Raw genomic sequence first — 19,829 nt, forward strand, 5'->3', positions numbered from 1 at the left:
ATTGATGGTCACAAAATATATTTTTAGTGTAAAAAGAATCATCACAATTTATATTAATAATTGTGTCAAATAAATGGTCACAAAAAAACAATTGTGACAATTTTTTGAATAATTGTCACTAATGTAATAGTGACGGGGTTATTAGTGACGACTTGAAAATTTTGTCATTATACATTTTAGTGTTTAAATTTAACGCACACTAATTTTTATCTTTAAAATAATTTTTCTTAAAATTGTTTTAAAAGACGTTTTTAGGTATTCGACCTACCTAATCCAAAGGTCGATGGCGACTCCATATTAAATAGATTTTGAAACCCACCATTACTTCTCAAAAGTCGTAAAATAAATTTTAGTTTTTTTAAATGGTTACGACAACTTGGCGACTCCACTAGGGACAAATTAGAGAGTCAAGCCATTAGTCTCTTATATGTTGTTTTAGTGATGGAAATTATGGTTTCGAGTCCATATTTAGCTTATGATCATTTTCATTGAACATTTGTTAATTCATTATGCATTCTTTATGTAAATAGTTGTATTGATGTTTGAATTCGTGTTTGCAAATTCATTGAATTTTTATTTTCGAAAGCGTTTATCTTTGTTTTGTTTGTGTTAAAGGTTTGCAAGTTCCTCCTCACACACATCACTTGCATTACATGACATAAGCTTTATACCCGAACTCCATCCCAATTAAGCAGGGGTGAACACTATGCTTTCGTGGTGAATTTATTCCCCATATGAGCTATAGTTACTAACCTCTGAGACACATGTCTTGTACATTCGTGGGAATTTATTTCCTCGTATGGGTATAGGGAAGTGGATCTCCTAGAATTGAACTCGTTCCCTTTGAAGCCTGTAATGGGTGATTATTGAGAGTTTGGCAGCCCAAGGGGGCACCGACATCAAGGATAACTCAAGAACCTTTTCCCATATAGCCGAAACCATGCATGCAGTGAACCATAGACTGGTCACCCTAGGTAAAGCCATGTTGAACCTATGTCCGTCAGTATGTACCAAAATAGATGTTCACAAAGGAGGAACGAATTTGAACCTTTTCCCTTTGCTTTTAATTCATATAGTAAATTTGTTTTGAATGAAAGCATGTGAACTAGATACCAATCAGTTAGGATTAATTTCTTGAAATAAAGCATGTCGTGTAGAAAGCATGTTTGGGTAAGACCCATTTTAATAAACCATGTTGGGTAGATACCATAATGGTAGGTTCTAAATTCATCTCTAAATATCATTTTTTACTTTTATCAATTATCTTACTTATACTAACTTATTTCTTGTTTTTATGTCATTTTTTCCTTTTTGCATCATATCATCATCACATGATACAAAGGTGTTGATCCGCAATTGAATATCTAAGTGAAAATCTTTCAAAGGGAGAAATAATTTTTCAATCAAGTAGTCGCATAAACAAACATGTATCGATGGCTAGAAGCTCAAAGAGAACAAGGAGGAAGCTCGCTTGAAGAATCATGAATCAGGGTTGATCGATAGCACGATATTCAAAATTGAAGGGTGTCAAATGGACATCATCCAAGATGAGATGTACTTTTAATGAAGCCTCTACGCAAGCTCAAAGAATCGTGGAGCACTTGAGAGATTGAGTCTTTGAGGACGAAGCACTAGGATGAAGCATCGACGTACTTTAGACCAAATGCTCAAGTAAAGGCATGTCTGTAAAATAGGCTACTTTGTAAAGAGAAGACTTTGATATCCAATGAAACTTCTTTTATGAGATCCATCATTAGGATTAACACCATTTGCACTTGCATCCCGCATTTCATCTTTGCATTTGCATCCCATATTGCATCTTTGCATTTGTATCCCATATTGCATCTTTGCATTTGTATCCCATATTGCATCTTTGCATTTGCATTTATGTGTATGCACTAACTTGTTTTCCTTATGCTTCTCATTTTATTGCATTTACATTATCTAGTATACACTGAGTTGTTTTCCTTGTGTTTTTCTTCTTGCATCATGTGGTCATGACATAAACAAAGGTTTCAATTTGTGAGTGGTCATCAATTAAAAGGTTTTTATGATGGACAAGGGGTTTTATGATCAAGTAGACCATGATACAGTTAGGAGATGGAATCTTAAAGAAGCTCCGAGAAGAGTAGGGAATCATGTACCCAAAGATCATATGTCTAACAATGAGCAAAACGAACTGCAAGAGATGAGAGAACAAATGTCCAAGATGATGGACAAGATAGACGCTTTAGCCAAAGGGAAAGGATCTTCTTCACAATAAGGGAAAGAGCTCAATGAAAATAATATTGTAATGTTAGACGCACAAGAAAGTACTTTAGAGCGAGGTGACCCTAGCAAACTTGAGGAACCACACACCAAGGAAATAGTGACAACTGTAAAAGTTTAAGGAAAGATGGACGAAGAGAAGCCAAGTCATCAGAACTTGTTGATATATGAGGATATGTTCCCTTTACTAGTGGAGAGAAACCTTGTGACTCCAGTTCAGTCCAAATCTAAAGAACCACCATACCCTAAGGGATACAATGCTAACGTTTTATGTGGCTATCACATAGGAAGCTCAGGGCATACAACAGAAGATTGTGGCGCTTTAAGAACAATATCGGTACGATTTACCTAGAAAACTGTTTTGTGTTCAAATTCTTGTTTAATGGACTTTGAATTATTTTTGAAAATTTTGAATAAATTAAATTAAATCCAAAAATATTTTGTCCTTAATTTGTTATATCAAAATATGTTCAACATATCATTTACTCTAAATAAAATATATTAAATTTAAATTTTAAAATTATTTTTAATATTAAAAATATTAAAAATAAAAGCTAAATTATTAAAGAAAATATATATTAAAAAATAAATACTATTAATTTTTTAAAGAATTAAATATGTGTTTGTGTGTTTAGTCAAGGCTTACAAATTTTGTATCTAAATATAATTAGGAAAACATCATAAGTTACTCACATCAATACACAAATCTAATCATATTTCAGACAATTTTTAAATGCCACTTTATATACTATCATATTATACGATGTACAAGGGTTTACGAATAGCCCTTAAAATTGTTCAATGTATGATTAGATGTGTTTGTTGATACAAAAAATTATTATATTTCCTAATTAAGTTTAGATACAAAATTTATAAGTTTCGACTAATCCAGTAAGAATATTGTGTATAAGTGTTGATGATATGACTATATGTTACATGTATATAAAATGTATAATATTTTCTAAATAATATTTTTTAATTTGTTTAATAATTTATGACTTATCATTTTATAGTTTAAGATATATATTTAATTCTTAAAAAATTTAATAGTATTTTCAGTATGTTTATATATATATATATATATATATATATATATATATATATATTTTAGTAATTTAATTTTTATTTTTAGTATTTTTATATTTAATTTTTTGAATATTTGAATATTTTTATATTTTAAATTTAAAAAAAATTACTTATTAAATAAGCCCCTGCAATTTTATAAAGAAATTAATTTGATCCACGAATAAGACTAAAAAAATTTATTTAGCCCATCTTCATGTTATTTACCACATCATCGGTTAGTGTAGACTGCCACAATAGCATCGTATATTTTTATGTTAGCACTATGAATTGTTAAGTCAATATCATAATAGTCAATAATGAAAAATGTTGATCAATAAATCACATTGGGTTTGTTTTCTGAATTTGAGAGTCACATTGAATAAAACAATAATTCAAGGGACACATTAATTTTTTTAAAGAGTACAAGGGTTTCATGTTTTTTTGCCAAAAAAACTTCTAAATCTTAAAGTGACACATAAGAGGTTTGATTATCAATGATACCACGTCCAGGTTGTTACAACATAAACCTAATAAAATGACACCTATCACCATCCCTTCTCCCTCCTGGATCTTTTATTAAACCATCTGCCTTCTCAGGGTGCACAAAACCTCCAAACAACTTCACCTAGGGATGTAAATTCGGGTAATCGTTCAGGTTTCAGTCGGATCCTGTCAGGTCAGGTAAAATCGGATACAGATCAAGTTAGGTAAATTAGATGCTTCGAGTCGGATCAGGTCGGGTTACTTTTAGTTCGGATCAATGTCAGTTCAGGTCAAAACAGTTAAGGTCTGGAGCAGTTAAAGACCAGGTTAATTCATGTTCGGATGGACTTCAGGTGAATCTCGTTCAGATCGGGTCATATCATTGCCAGATAAAATTCAGGTCGAATTTCTATCAGATACAGATTGAGTTCAAATCGGGTTAATTTTTATTTTTGCATTAATTATTTTCATCTTTTGCGAACGTTGAATTGCAATTTGTAATTGTATATGATTTAGAGTAAATTACTAAGAATATAAATAATCATAGTTCAATTTTATGAAAAATACAAATTTAAGAACTAAATTGAACAAATATGAAATTAAAAATAAAAATTTATATAAATAAAACAACACACAGGGATCAAATTGAAATGATTGTAATATGTGAAAAAATCTGTAAAATGGACTAAATTGCACTCATTTCAAAAGTTGAGAAAAAAATTAAAACAACTATATATATATATATATATATATATATATCTATATATATATAATATATATATATATATATATAATGTATAAATATATATACTATATTTGTATAAATTATAATACTATACAGTTTATATATGAACTATTGAACTATATATAACTACATAGTTTATTAATATAAATATATAGTTTATTAATATAAACTATATATAAACTATATAATTTATATATATATATATATGGTTTAGAGTTTATGATTTAGGGTTAATTTATGAAATTATATATAAACTATATAGTTTACGGATATTAATATTTAAACTATATATAAACAATATATACTAACTTATACTATATGTAACTATATACTATATAGTTTACATATGAACTATGGATACTTTATAGTTTACATATGAACTATATATATATATAGTTTACATATGAACTACATGTATAAACTATAAACTATGTAAACTATATAGTTTACGTATGAACTATATATAGTTTATTAGTGAACTATATAAATTATTTATATATATATAACTATATATATACATATATATATATATAAACTATAGTTTATATTTATATTACGTACTATAGTTGATATTTATATACTATATTATATATATAAACTATATATACTATATAGTATAATTTACATATGAACTATATAAAAACTATAAATTATAGTTTATATATAAACTATATAAATTATATTTTATATTGAACTATAGTTTACATATGAACTATATATGGTTTATTAGTGAACTATATAAACTATTTATATAGTATATACTATATATAAAAACTATAGTTTATATTTATATACTACATACTATAGCTGATATTTATATATTATATATATAAACTATACATACTATATAGTATAATTTACATATGAACTATATATAAAAACTATATAAACTATAGTTTATATATAAACTATATACTATAGTTGATATTTATATAGTATATACTATAGTTGATATTTATATACTATATAATATAATTTATACTTATATAATTTATACTATATAAATTCAAAGTATATATTATATGTATGAACACTATATAGTTGAATACATTAATTAATAAACTATTTATATAGTATATACTACCTATATAGTTTATATATACTATATAGTTTACATATGAACTATATATAAAAAACTATATATATAAAGTATATGGTATATACAAACTATATATTATATAGTTATTAGTATATATAAACTATATATTATATAGTTCATTCGTATATATAAACTATATAGTATATATAAACTATACATTATAGTCATTAGTATATAAACTATATATTATATAGTTTATCAGTATATATAAACTATATATTAATTTATTAATATAAACATATATATTAATTGAAAGAATTGGAAAATATATAAGGATCAAAATGAACAAATTTTAAATATGAAGCTTAAATTAATAAATTGTAACATTAAATTTGGACTAAATTAAAGAAAATTTAAATATGAAGCTTAAATTAATATATTGCATCATTAAATTTGGACTAAATTGAACAAATTTAAAACTGGGAGATAACGCTACAATGTCAAATGAAGTTAAAAAACACGCGGGTCAAAACCCAAACCCGAAAACCAAACGAACCCGTATAAAAGGCAAAAATTTTCATTTTCCAGCCATTTTCCTTTCTTTTTCTCATTTTGTTATTTTGCTCTCTCTCTCTCTCTCTAACTCTTTGATTCTCTCAAAATCCTCTGCATTCTCTATAGAAATTCATCTGTGTTTATAAGTTTTCATCTGTGTTCATCCCAAAAAACCCTCATTTGATCTTCACAAACACCAAAACCTAACCATTTTGTGTTTTTTTCGATCAAACACCCATAATTTCAACCTTTGTTTATCCGTGTTCATCCCAAAAACCCTTATTTGATCTTCAAAAACACCAAAACCCAAACCATTTCATGTTTTTTAGATCAAACACCAAAATATTCATCACGTGTTCATCTCAATTCTTCCCCAAACCATTATTTGATCTTCACAAACACCAAAACCTAAACTCATTCCTATTTTTTTTATCAAACACCCAAAAGTTCATCTATTATTCATCTGTGTTCATCATTGCTCTTCCCCAAACCCTTACAAACAAGCAAAACTTAAAAACCAACTTGGTTTATTCGATCAAACACCAAACCCAAACATCAATTCATCTTTGTTCATCTCGAAACCCTTCTTTAATCCTTACAAACACTGAAAACCAAAACCCAAACTATTTGTTTAGATCAAACCCACCATTGTTCATATTCTCTAACCCTGAACCCGAACCAAAACCCAAACCCAAACCTGAACCCAAACCCAAATCCAAGCTCAAACCTAAACCCAAACCCAAACTCGAACTCAAACCCGAACCTAAAACCAAACCCAAACCCAAACCCGAACTCGAACCCAAACCCAAACTCAAAACCTAACCCGAATCCAGACCCGAACCCAATCCAATCCAAACATGAATCTAAATCTGAATACGAACCCGAACCAAAATCCAAACTATTCAAAACCTTTATTTTATTTCTACAGTTTCATGGATAGTTTGTCTTATGAGTTGAAATATCTAGATATTTCTCATTCCCATTTTTTATTTTTTTTATTTTTATTTTAATATTCGAATTAATATATTCTTTATTTGTTTTGTAGGAGAAAACCTAACAGATCAGAAAGAAGAACATTCTGAAAGAGGTAAATTATCCATTCTTTTTTTGTATATTCTTTATATATATTTAAAAAATTTAATTTTGTATACTAACCCTGGTTTTTTTTTTTTTTTTGCAAGGTGATGTAAATGATATATTGTCAGAAGCAATTTATATCAATAAATCATCTAAGAGGAAGGCTAAATGTTCAGTTGAGTTCGGGAGAAGAACTTCTCCTATTTGGGAGCATTACACTTTCATCAAATCTGTCGATGATTCTGTTTATGCTGAGTGTAAGTATTGCAAAAATAAAAATTATAAAGTTGATTCTTATATTGGTACATCTAACCCTAGAAGACATACTGAGAAATGCCAATCTTATAAGGAATATCTTACTAAAAATCCTGCTTTGGTAAGTTCTTTTGATCAAAAATAATAATGTGAATTGTTTGTTGAGGCTATTCTATGTCATGGTTATGCATATAGTATTGTTGAGCATGAAAAACTTAGGGACTTGCATCGTTACCTTAATTCCTCTGTTAAGGATATATCTAGGTATATTGTTACTAAGTATTGCATGTTGGAGCATGAAAAGCATAAAAAAATTGCTACTTGATTCAATGCATACTATTTCAAGTCGTGTTTGTATTACATGTGATGGTTGGTCTACCTGCACTTCACGTTCTTATTTTGCTCTTACTACTCATTATGTTGATAATAACTGGAAACTTCAGTCTAAAATACTTAATTTTCATCGTTTTCCTCCTTCTCATGATGGTGAGTCAATCTTTAAGTTTGTTAAAAAGATGTTATGTGAGTGGGGTCTTGAAAAAAAGCATTTACCATTACACTTGATAACGCTTCTGCAAATGATAAAATGACCAAGAGACTGAAAGATGATTTGAATGTCATTTCTCCTCTTCCCTGCAATGGTAAGTACTTCCATATAAGGTGTGTTGTCAACATTTTGAACTTGATAGTTCAAAAAGGTTTTAAGGTAATTGATTATTCTATTATTAAACTGCGTGAGATTGTTAAGTTTATTGATTTTTCTGATTCTCGACTTTGTGCATTTGAATTAGCTGTTAAAGACTGTGATTCTTCTTTCTCTGGTATGTTAGTATTGAATGTTCCTACTCGATGGAATTCTACTTAATTGATGGTTCATAGGGCACTTGAGGCTAGATTAGCAATTAACTTGTTTGTTAATAGGGAAAATGAGTTGGATTTCATTACTGATCATGAGTGGGAAATTGTTCAAATAATTTGTGATTTTCTTGAGTCTTTTTATGAAATTATTACTCTGTTCTCTGGTTCTAATTATCCCACTTCTAACTTGTATTTGGCTAACGTTGTTGCAATTGAAAAAATTATTGTGTGATACTCATAATGATCCATGTGAAGGTATTTCTGCAATGGCAGGACCCATGCTTGAACTATATGAGAAATATTGGTCTGATCACTCAATGATTCTGTATTTTGTTGTTTTATTTGATCCTCGATATAAATTACAACTTCTGAAATAGTTGTATAATGTTCTTTATGTTGAGGATGAAGTTCAACGGAGGGTAAGTGTCATTTATAATGAGTTTCTTGAGTTATATGTATTTTATTCAAAAAAATGCACCTTGTGGTTATTTCTCTTATGTCCAAAGTAACACATCCTTAGGCAAAAGTGACTCAAGTTCCAATCGGCCTCGAACATTTAGAAAATCAGATATATTTCAGGTTAGTTATTACAATTTTGAGTTGAATTTTATCTTATTTATTTCTTCTTTTCATTTACTAATTTTTGTCTTTTATTTTTCAGACTTTTGATGCCAATTAAGTTGCTTCAAGTAGTGGACGATCTGATGTTGATTCTTACATCAGTTTGCCTCTTGTCCCTCAGACTGGAAAAACTAACTTTGACATTTTGGAGTATTGGAAAAATCAAAGTATTTCACATCCGATACTTTCTCGCATGGCAAGAGATATATTGGATATTCCAATTACTTTAGTTGCATCTGAATCGTCATTTAGAATGGGGGTCGAATTTTGAACAAATTAAGAGCTAAACTCTTACCTAAAAATGTTGAGATATTTGTAACAACCCGTAATTGGTTGTATGGTTTTGAGTCGGAGGATAAGGATGAAGAATACCTTACTGTGGTTAATGAGTCTTCTATGTAAAGGTAAGCCAAATTATTTTTTAATGTTAATGTCATTAATATTTTAAATTGTTTATTAATTATTTTAATTTTCCTTTTATATTTTTAGGGTGTCTAATGGTCAATGAAACCATTGGAATTGGAGATTATGTCTTGTTTCTTCTCTTCAATGGTAACTTAATATTTTATATTTATTATGTTTATTTAATAAAAGTTTCAAATAGTTCATTAATAATTTTTTTTTGTAAGGTTCCTTACATGAAGAAATATTTGGTGCTTGATTCTGTTTTATATTGTTTGCTTCTGTTTGATATTGCTTGCTTCTACTTGATATTTGTAAGGGTTTGGTAAAGTCAGAAATGTTTGGCACTGTTGGTCATCGAATTCCCCCTTGTCTTTACCACTGATTGTATGCTTTCTTAATGCAGGATGCTTGCTGAATTGATGCGATGATGCTTGCTGAATTGATACAGTGATGCTTGTCGGTTGTTGTTATCTATTACTCACTGATGTCTTGTAAATTATTGTTGTTGGTATGACTTAAATCAATTTTTGTACCTTGTAAATTCTTATCTAAATAGTTACTCGTGTTAAATTATGTTGGTGCATTTTGGTTTTTAAAACTAGAAAGTTGCTCATAATTAAACATGTTGGCAGCATTTATGTATAAAGGCTTGATGATGATATTTCTGGTAGTAAAGTCAGACTTTTAGCCTTGTAAAACCTTAGCTATAAGACCTGAGAGCATTTATTTCAACATAAATTTATTTTATTTAGTTGATTTTATTGTAATATTAGTATATTCAAGTGTGATAAAATTAACTTATTCATTTATAAATTTTTTGTTTTAGTATTTGTTATGTTATTCAACTAATATATATTTATTTTAAAATTTTAAGTTAAGTTATACTTAAATTATTAATCAATTTTCACATTAAAAGTAAATTAATTTATTAATATTTTAACTCAATTTATATAGTCTAATAAAAATCATGTTCAATAAGACAATAACTAAATTTAATTGAATGATTATAAATAAAATTTATAATATAAGAATTATAAAGAATATAAAGAATTGGAATTAATATACAAATTATAATTAATATAAAAACTAAATTTCAAAAAATAATCATATTAATTTAAATATCATAAGTTTATTATAAATTTAAAATAACATAATTATATTAATTGTAATTTATTACTTATAAGTCAGGTAAATATCATATTAGTTCAACAACATGTCGGGTCATCTATAGTTGAGTCAATTACAGGTCAGGTTCATAACAGGTCAGGTAGAAAACAGGTCGGGTAATACCAGTTATTTACCAGGTCAACCTCGGGTTCGAGTTCATATCAGTCAGATGCAGTTTGGGTTCGAGTATCATATATTTCGGTTCAATTTGGATTCAGGTCGTTCTCAAGTCGGGTGCAGGTCGGATTCAGATCCACAATTTTCAAGTCTAACTTGGATTCATGTCAACATAGTTCCGACTCGAGTCGATTTTAGTCAATTTTACAGGTTGTGTCAACTTTTTATCCAACATTTTTTTATGTATTTTTCTTCTAAAATTTAAATAAAATAACAAAATCTTATTTGAACTTGAAAAAACTCCGACTTTGGCGGCGTTTATATCGGCGATTCCGTTTACCACATCCGAAAGAAAAGGGAAAAAACAAAAGAAGAAACCTCGGATTTAGACCGAGCCAGTTGCCGTTTGCACCACATGTTAGTTCCGCCTCATTAATATTTACTCAATTCCTCTCTCTTCAAACCTCTGTTAGATAATTGCTTTTTTCAACGTTTTTGGGTTCTTTTGTATACATTCATGAAACTGTAATGTAGATTCCCATTGGATGTATGTGGAAGTTCTTCAATTCTATAGTTATGTGATCAACTAATGCCAAAATTAGGCCCCAAACTTTTACCAAAGCCCCGTCTATAGATGGAAACAGTTAGTTAATACACTATTAACCCTCCAAAATATGGGTCACTTTATCCTAAAATTAACGTTGAGTGCCAAAAATGCTAAAAAAGGAAAGAATAAGGGCCAAATATATTATTCTGTAAATGTTAAGGGCTCTTTTTCCCTAAATGAAATGTTGGGGCTAAAATGCTCAAAAAAGAAAAAAGAATAGGAGTCAAAATGACCATTTTGATAACATTGGGGGCTAAATCTGGTATTATGCCAATCGAAAATATGGGTGCAATGGATCAATGTTGTGTTGAATTTCAGGCGATGATTGATAGGGATGCAATACAGTGGAGGTGATTTTTTTTGACAATTTTGTGGTATTAGATTTGTGGAGATTCTTGTGACTTATATGTTGATTTATTTAATCTGTTTCTTTACTTTATTCCTTGATTTCAAAGATTGCCGATGTTTTGGATTCTAGCACTTACCAATTCAGCATTATTCCAACCAGAGGCACCATGAATTTGATTTGTTAAGGTTGACATAGTGTTCTTTAGAAAATGTTAGGAAAGAAAGCAGCTTCTTTTTTAGTTTTAATCTTTTTCTAACATTTTGTCAATGTTTACCTGCCTTAAATTTTGTATTTAGATGCTGGTTTATTTGAAATGCCTGAGAGTTAATGCCGGTGATCTTTGTCTTCATGTATGAGTATATGTTGATTCTTGAAAAATATTGCAGAACAAATTTAAGGTTTGGTATTGCTTTTCATGTTTTCAGTTGAGCTTGAAAAGCCAAGCTTTTGTGATCTTAAAGTGGTGAACATCACAGAACACCATGTGGCGTTTAAGGTACACGCAGTTTCTGTTACCATTGCAAATGTATCTGAATACTTGTGTGTGTTCTTGTTCATTTTGGGATTTTAATCATGTTAGGTTAAAACGACTTCGCCTAAGAAGTACTTTGTGCGACCAAATACCGGTGTATACAGCCTTTGGATTCATCGTCATTAAGGTATTATTACTAATCAGTTCTGTCCTAAAACCATCTCAACGATTAAAAGTCTACAATCTGCTTCATCCATTGCTTTTCATGGATACTTCATCCAGATTCTATATTTATGATACTGATTTTCGTTAATCTGCTTGAATGTCAGTCACCCTCCAAGCTCAACGGGAATACCCTCCAGATATGCAATGCAAAGACAAATTTCTGTTACAGAGTACTGTAGTGCCTCCAAATACTGATGTGGATGACCTCCCGGCAGATACCGTAAGAATACCGACATTGAGAATAATGTTTTTTGTTTACCACATTTATGATATTTGGATTGTCAACCTTGTCTTTGCATTCAGTTTAATAAGGACAGCAGTAGGGAGATACAGGAGTGCAAGCTTAAAGTTTTTTATGTAAATCCTTCAGAAGATGAAGGATTTAAGAGCTACACAGAACAAGGCGCTGATTCGAACTATGTGAGTCTAGTCATTGATCTGCTTATTTATTTTTTTGTTTTGTTTTAGGAATATATCGTGGTCTACGCACAATTTGAGGTTTTCCGTAAAGGTTCGATTGAATTGATGTGACAGTTGGAAGAGGCACAGAAATCAGTACTGACATAGGCAACTCAAAGCTCTCATTCTAACCTCTGTTTTAAATGCGTTTGTAATTTCAATTATGTTCAAAGCCTGGTTTTGTTGATCCGGAATTCGTTGTTTGAAATAAGTAGGCTCTTGGCACTGTTCTGGTTTACATGAGCTAATAATTTGAGTTCCTTGTAGATAGGGTGAGTATTTGGTACAGTAAGTCAAAAAATTTTGAGTTAGTCGAGTGGACGAGTCTTATTTTATAACTTAAACTTTATCTGAAATTTTTTCACATCAAGTTGAGTCTAGTCGAGTTGTTCGAGTTTTTGTGGTGAAGGACCAACTTGAAAAATGAAAACCCAGAATTTGATTTTTATGTCTTCCATTTTACACTTCCTTTCTGCATTCATGAACCAGACTGTGCAGCACCTGAAGGATGAAAGAGATACGGCATTTCGGCAAACACTGCAGCTGCAACAGGAACTGGTATGTTTTTACTTCAGATTTCCCAATCAAACCAGGAAAACTTTTTCATCCACGTAAAAACCTTCGACTCAACAGTTTAAGCCGATCCCATAAGAGATGCCAGAAGTGACCCCTTTGTGATATTGTTCTTGTTTATATTCTGAAGTACACCATTACAGCTTACTGCTGCCGTGATCAATAAGTAAACACCCCTACTTTTCTGAAACAGGATTTTCTGAAGAGACGACGACAACGAAGAAATGACTCTGGCTTCTCCTTAATGTTTGCGTTTGTTGTGGGACTGATCGGGATACTGTTTGGGTTTCTGTTGAATCTTTCATTGTCATCACCGTTAGCACCATCATCCATAGATTAATCTACACATTACCAGCAGCAGCATCACCATCTGTAGATTCACCTACAGATGAAATATAATGCTCTTTTATATGTTAACCAGTACTTTTGTCTACTTCATGTCTAATGCTGCATGTTCGATGGAGAGTGCAAATTTCCTTTAATTTTGTGAGGTTTTCTTTAAATTTACCGTCTTATACTTTGTGCCTTTTTTTGGTAATGTATTGTCATTCCTTTCATAAGTTGGTATGTCGTCAATAATAGTTAATTTCTTGTCTTGAAATGAAATTCCTATTATTTTAAAAATATACAGATTTTTAAAGGGATATTTTTGGGTTAAATTTCTTATTCCAATGATCTTCTAAAAATTATTTTAGTTTATTTATAATACATTTGGCTTAATTATAAAATAAATAGTTAAGCTTCAAAATGGTTATTACATTAATTTTAATTTATATTTAAATTTTATATTATTAAATTATTTGCATGTTTTACAATCTAATGATTTTTGTATTATTTTTTTAATCCCTATAAAGATTTAATTTTTTTTATCTAATCGTATGATATTTTTAAAATGCTAGTATATTAAAATAAGATTATTCATTATTGTGATTATTCTATTTGAATAAATATTTTTAAGAATAACACACAGTATTAAAATTTAATTTTATGAGTTAGAAAATAATCAATAAAAATGCTGATACTATAAATAAACAGTATTTTATATTGAATCTCTAAAAATATAAAATATGGACAATATATTTTAGAATTAAATGAAATAATATTTTGAAGATCAAATTTTCCATCTTATAACGAAATTATGTATATTAAAAATAATGTTATGAGAAATTTAAATGAAATTAAAATAGCGTATTTGGGAATTTTTTATTTATAAATTTTTTTATAAAAATTCATTATTTAAAATTTTAAAAACTTCAATAAAAAGCGAAACATCTTTTAAAAAAAATCCTTAACCAGACACCCATAGTTTGAACTCAGTCCCTTTCGGTTTGAACTCTCTAAATATCTATTTCCAAGTAAATTCTAAACACAAAGATAAATTATCTGTAATAATTTATATATTATTTTAATTTATTTAATTATTTCTATTTTTTATTTAGAAGAATAAAAATAATTAATAATGAAGTATTATAAAATGAAATTCTAATTAAACACAAAATTTCATATGAAACACTCTAATATTACTCACTCATAGATATGAATAAAGTCCATGAGTATTAGTATCACCATGAGTAACCAATAATAAATTAAGGTTCGAAGTTCAAATAATTCATGATGGTATCGACACTTATAATGAGTATTGGTATTATCCTATTATTATTGATATTCACCCCGAGTATTAGTACCTATTTAGTCTTGAAGTAGAATAAAAATCGTATGATGTCGATTCCCCGCATAAGTACTTATAACGCCTTAAATTCAGTAAGCAACTTCTGAAAATTTTACGGTTATTTTATTCGATCATCAGAGTAATCCAAAAAAATTTAATAATTTAATTCAAAATCACATATTAAAACATTTGTATAAAATGCATAGCTCTTTTAATTCATAAAATAATAAAACAATAAATACAACTCGATCAATAATTAAGACGCTGTTACATGCCAACACAATTATTCATTTAATGTATTCAAAAAATTTATTCATTTAACGTACTACTAACTAAAAGTATTCATTTGATATATTCTGATAAATCCACCAAGATTCATTTGATGAGGTCATTGTTCCATCACAATCCATAAAATCTATAACATGTGCATAAAAACAATTCGAATGCTAGTTAACCAAGTTTAGTGGTACACATCTACTCTACTATATTTCATGAGTCATAAATATAAGCATGTAAATTAGATATAAGCATAAAAACATTGAGCATAATATAAATCCTCCTTAATTAATCATCAAGGCTTAAACGTATTTCCTCTAACCCAGAGACATAATATGACATATCATCCTTATTTATGGATATCCTAGTTATTAACATTCGTTTATGCTCTCTCAGCAGTGGTATCAGTACCTATTAATCTATGGTTCTATTTATTATGACTCATAATTGTTTATAACCAGTAAGTTATAACATTAATATAATCATCTATGATACTTGGTCTCACTTAGTCTTAAATACTAAGATTAATGATACATGGCATCACTCAACATCGAGTATCATAAATAGTGTATATATTAGCCTTAGGTATCACACACATCAAAGTATTATACATATCTATTCACATAATGTCAAATAAATATAATACATGCATTTGGTATCATAAACGTTAAGTATCAATGGCATTGATACCTAACATCATTAAGCGTCAGGTAGCAAAGGGTGGTTCCTAATATCCCTAAGCATCTAGCCATAAATCAAGGATATCAGATAGTCTCTCGCCACTAAACCTACACAATTATATTATCAAGTATCGTATTGTTTTTCAGATCTCACTAAAATCGCATAATATATATCATATGTCAGCCACATAAATAAATAACTTATCGTCTCTAAGATCACCTCAATGATTACCCTCAAAGCCAATCATGGAGATTCATAGCCATTTATCCCTTTGTGTATTTAAGACTTATTTCATTTTATTCATTTAGCTCTATAGGGGTATTTTCATAATTTTACATTTACAAGGTGTTTTAATAATTGTATGAGGTTATTTATCATATTTAAGCCTATCCAGACATTACCAATCTTTTAACTTCTTCTAGATTTTTATAAGACAACTAGATTTAATTCAATTTTAAGGTATCAATTCTTAGTTCACAATTATACAAAAATTAATAATATATATAATATGTAAGTATATAAATTATATCTCCAAAAATTATATATATTTAAAAAAAACACACACACACATATATATATATTTTTTAAAATATGTTTTAAAAACTATATTATATGTTTTCAAAACATTTTCAAAACCACATACTATATGTTTTCAAAACTATTTTAAAAAATGTTTTCGAAATTATATATTATATATGTTTTCAAAAATGTTTTCAAAACTATATATTATATACGTTTTCAAAAATGTTTTCAAAACTATATATTATATACGTTTTTAAAAATGTTTCCAAAACTATATATTATATACGTTTTCAAAAATGTTTTAAAACTATATATTATATATATTTAAAAAAATGTTTTCAAAATTATATTATATTATCATTATATATATATTAAACAAAACCCCATACGAAAATGAGTGACTACAATTACCAAAGGAAATAATCTTTTACAGAATTGCATTCCCATGTTTAGTTCAGGAAAAATATTTGTACCCGAGAATAATCTTTTTCCAATAATAGCATTTTTTTGTTAAAATGGAGTGAATGTCACTACCTCCAAATTCTTAGGCATTAGATAATTCCCACCACTTTGGACATAATACCCCCTTAGACTAATGAATTCTTTTTATAATGATCATTCTCGATTCTTATTTTTTGTACTTCACTCAAAATTATAAACATAATAATAATATACAAATAATTTAATTTAGTAAAATATTAATAAATTTGAGTATTTAAAATTATTTTCTATATTTAACTTAAATATATTAATTATTTATAATTTTATGAGGTGAAAAATATTTTTATTGTAAAAATGTAATTATTTAAATAATATCTAACTTCAAGTTATTAGAAATAGATATTATACATTGAAAAATAATATCTTTATCCACTCAAAATTATAATATTATTATTTTATATTATATTTATAAAAATAATATGATACTTATAAAATTATTTAAAATATAAGTATAATATACTAATTATATATTAAAAGTTTCCTCAGAAGTTAATATAACGATTAAAATATTTTTATGAATTTTCATTCAAATATTTATAATTTCTATGAATTTGGTAAATATGCATTCTAAGTAATCTTATATTCTTCAAACCAAACATTATAATTTTACATTACTACTAAAAAACCAAACAAAGTAATGCAACATTCCCAAGTAATGTTACATTCCTAAAGTAATGTTACATTCCAATAATGTTATTCCCAAATGTAATCTACAACCCTGATTTAGGAGATATGTTCAAATGGTGTTGAAGTTATGTGTTCATGAAGTTAATTTTGTACTAAGGATCCATTTGTTTCACGTAAAACGTTTTTCAGAAATATTTTCCTCATTTTCCAATGTTTGGTTAGAAAAATTGGTTGGTCAACGTAAAACATTTTCCTGGTCAACAAAATTTCCTTTGTATTTTCTGAAAAATGACTTACGGTCTGATTTTCCGTAAGTCATTTTCCGAACTTTCCACTTCAAAGAATAAATACTCAAATAATTTTATTTTATGAATTTAATATTAATAAAATATTTTAATATCATTTTAATCAAAATATTAATTATTAAAATATTTAAAATATATTTATTAATATTTCTAATAATATATATATTTTTATTATAATAAAATAATCAATTATATTATAATAATATAAGATATTATATTTATATTTTAATAATATAAATAATTATTAATAAAATTTATATTATTAATTTTCATAGAATTAATATTATTAAATTATTAAAAATGAATAATATTATTATATATTAATATTAATATAATATCTAATAATATTTTAATAAAGATATTTAAGATATACTAATAATATTTTTAAAATATAATATAACACTATTACTTTAATAAATAATTAATATAATTTATAATATTTTTATTTCAATAAAATATACAAATATTTTTATTTTTATTAATAAAATTATTAAAATAATATTTTAATAATAAAATATTTTAATATTTTAAAATAATAATATTAAGTTTTATGATAATAATATTTATTGTATTTAATATTTGTAATAAATAATTTTTAAAAATTCATCAACTAGTGATAAAAGGATTTAAACATCTTCCAAATATCGTAAAACGTTTTCATAAATGTTTTTTTTTTTTGAAAATGTAATTCATTTTACGAAAAAACATTTTCCAAAAAACTTTAGTGAAACAAACGACCTTAATTTGTCGCGGTCGTCTTTCGGTTGAGCCCAGAATTGGGCTTCGACTTGAATAATGGGTTAGAGTCGCCACCGATCACTTTAAAAACATTTAGGTGGTTCTGACATATATTACCTGACTTGCGTTTTACAAAAAATATGTCGGTACCAATTAATTTTTTCGGTTGTCTTAATTGAAAAAATTAAAAATTAAAACCAATTCGAACTGCTTACATTTGATCGATTGAAAATTACTACTAAAAAAACAAGTCAAAGATATTAGATAGTAGAATAAAAACATCAAAAATAAATAAATAAAAAAGAAAAATAAATAAATAAATAATCAAGAAGGGAAAAATGTAAAAATGTTATATTAAAAGAAAATGTAACAAAAGGATAAAATGTTAAATTTTAGAAAAAAAAAGAAAAAAGAAAAAATAAATAATAAAAATATTAAGAGAGAAAAATAAAAAAAGGAATAAAAAAATAAGAAAAAAAAAAAAAAAAAAATGAAATAAAAAATATTAATTTTAAGATAAATATAGGAAAAAATTGAGATCCAATAAATAAAGGGACCAAAAAAACCATAAATACTTTTTACATACTAAAATAAAATAAATAAGAATATGAAGGATCAAACAATACTTAATCCTAAATGTCAAACTGTGACTAAAATGATATATTTTCAAATATCAAAACCCAAATTCAAATATCCACAAAATACCTAAAACCCTAAATTAGTGACCAAACTAAAACATTTAAAATATCGTGGCCAAAATCAAACAGTCACATTAATAACAAAATGAGTCGGAAACAGGACCAAATCATAAATAAAGAAAACAACAGGTTCGAAATAGTAATATAATATTTTCATTAAGTGACCAGAATGAAACTTATACACAGTAAGGACCCTTTCTACACAATTTACCCATGCGTCGAACCAAGAGATGCCCTAAAGTCACTTAAACGACATTGTTTTGGGGGGTTTAAATACCCCTTTTATGCGATCTTGGCAAAAACCCTCCCCATTTCCAATTTTAGCCTTTCTCTCATCTTTCATTTTTCATTCAAAACCCCAAATAAAAAAACCTTACAAATCCTTACCCTAAAACGTTACCCTTGATGGCTTTGAGGATTCATTCCACTCCGATGAAGCAAAAACAACCAAGACCAAGAGGTAAACTTATCC

General features: G+C 27.5%; 1 protein-coding gene and 1 long non-coding RNA gene across 2 annotated transcripts; both read left to right on the top strand.

Annotated features, from left to right (window-relative positions):
- Window positions 1–11,765: 11,765 nt before the first annotated feature.
- On the top strand, window positions 11,766–12,272 carry LOC120172347. Its single transcript, XR_005520954.1, has 3 exons — window positions 11,766–11,796; window positions 12,037–12,107; window positions 12,192–12,272. It is a non-coding gene; the product is annotated as an uncharacterized LOC120172347 (long non-coding RNA).
- Window positions 12,273–12,405: 133 nt separating this feature from the next.
- Window positions 12,406–13,838, top strand: LOC120172294 (vesicle-associated protein 2-1-like). The gene is made up of 4 exons (XM_039179783.1): window positions 12,406–12,528; window positions 12,612–12,728; window positions 13,257–13,325; window positions 13,534–13,838. Exons 1-4 carry the CDS (start codon window positions 12,406–12,408, stop codon window positions 13,678–13,680), a joined length of 456 nt encoding a protein of 151 aa, XP_039035714.1. The 3' UTR covers window positions 13,681–13,838.
- The last annotated feature ends 5,991 nt before the right edge of the window (window positions 13,839–19,829 follow it).

Source organism: Hibiscus syriacus, unplaced genomic scaffold (genome assembly GCF_006381635.1).
Source record: "Hibiscus syriacus cultivar Baekdansim isolate YM2019G1 unplaced genomic scaffold, ASM638163v2 tig00111848_pilon, whole genome shotgun sequence".
NCBI lineage: Eukaryota > Viridiplantae > Streptophyta > Magnoliopsida > Malvales > Malvaceae > Hibiscus > Hibiscus syriacus.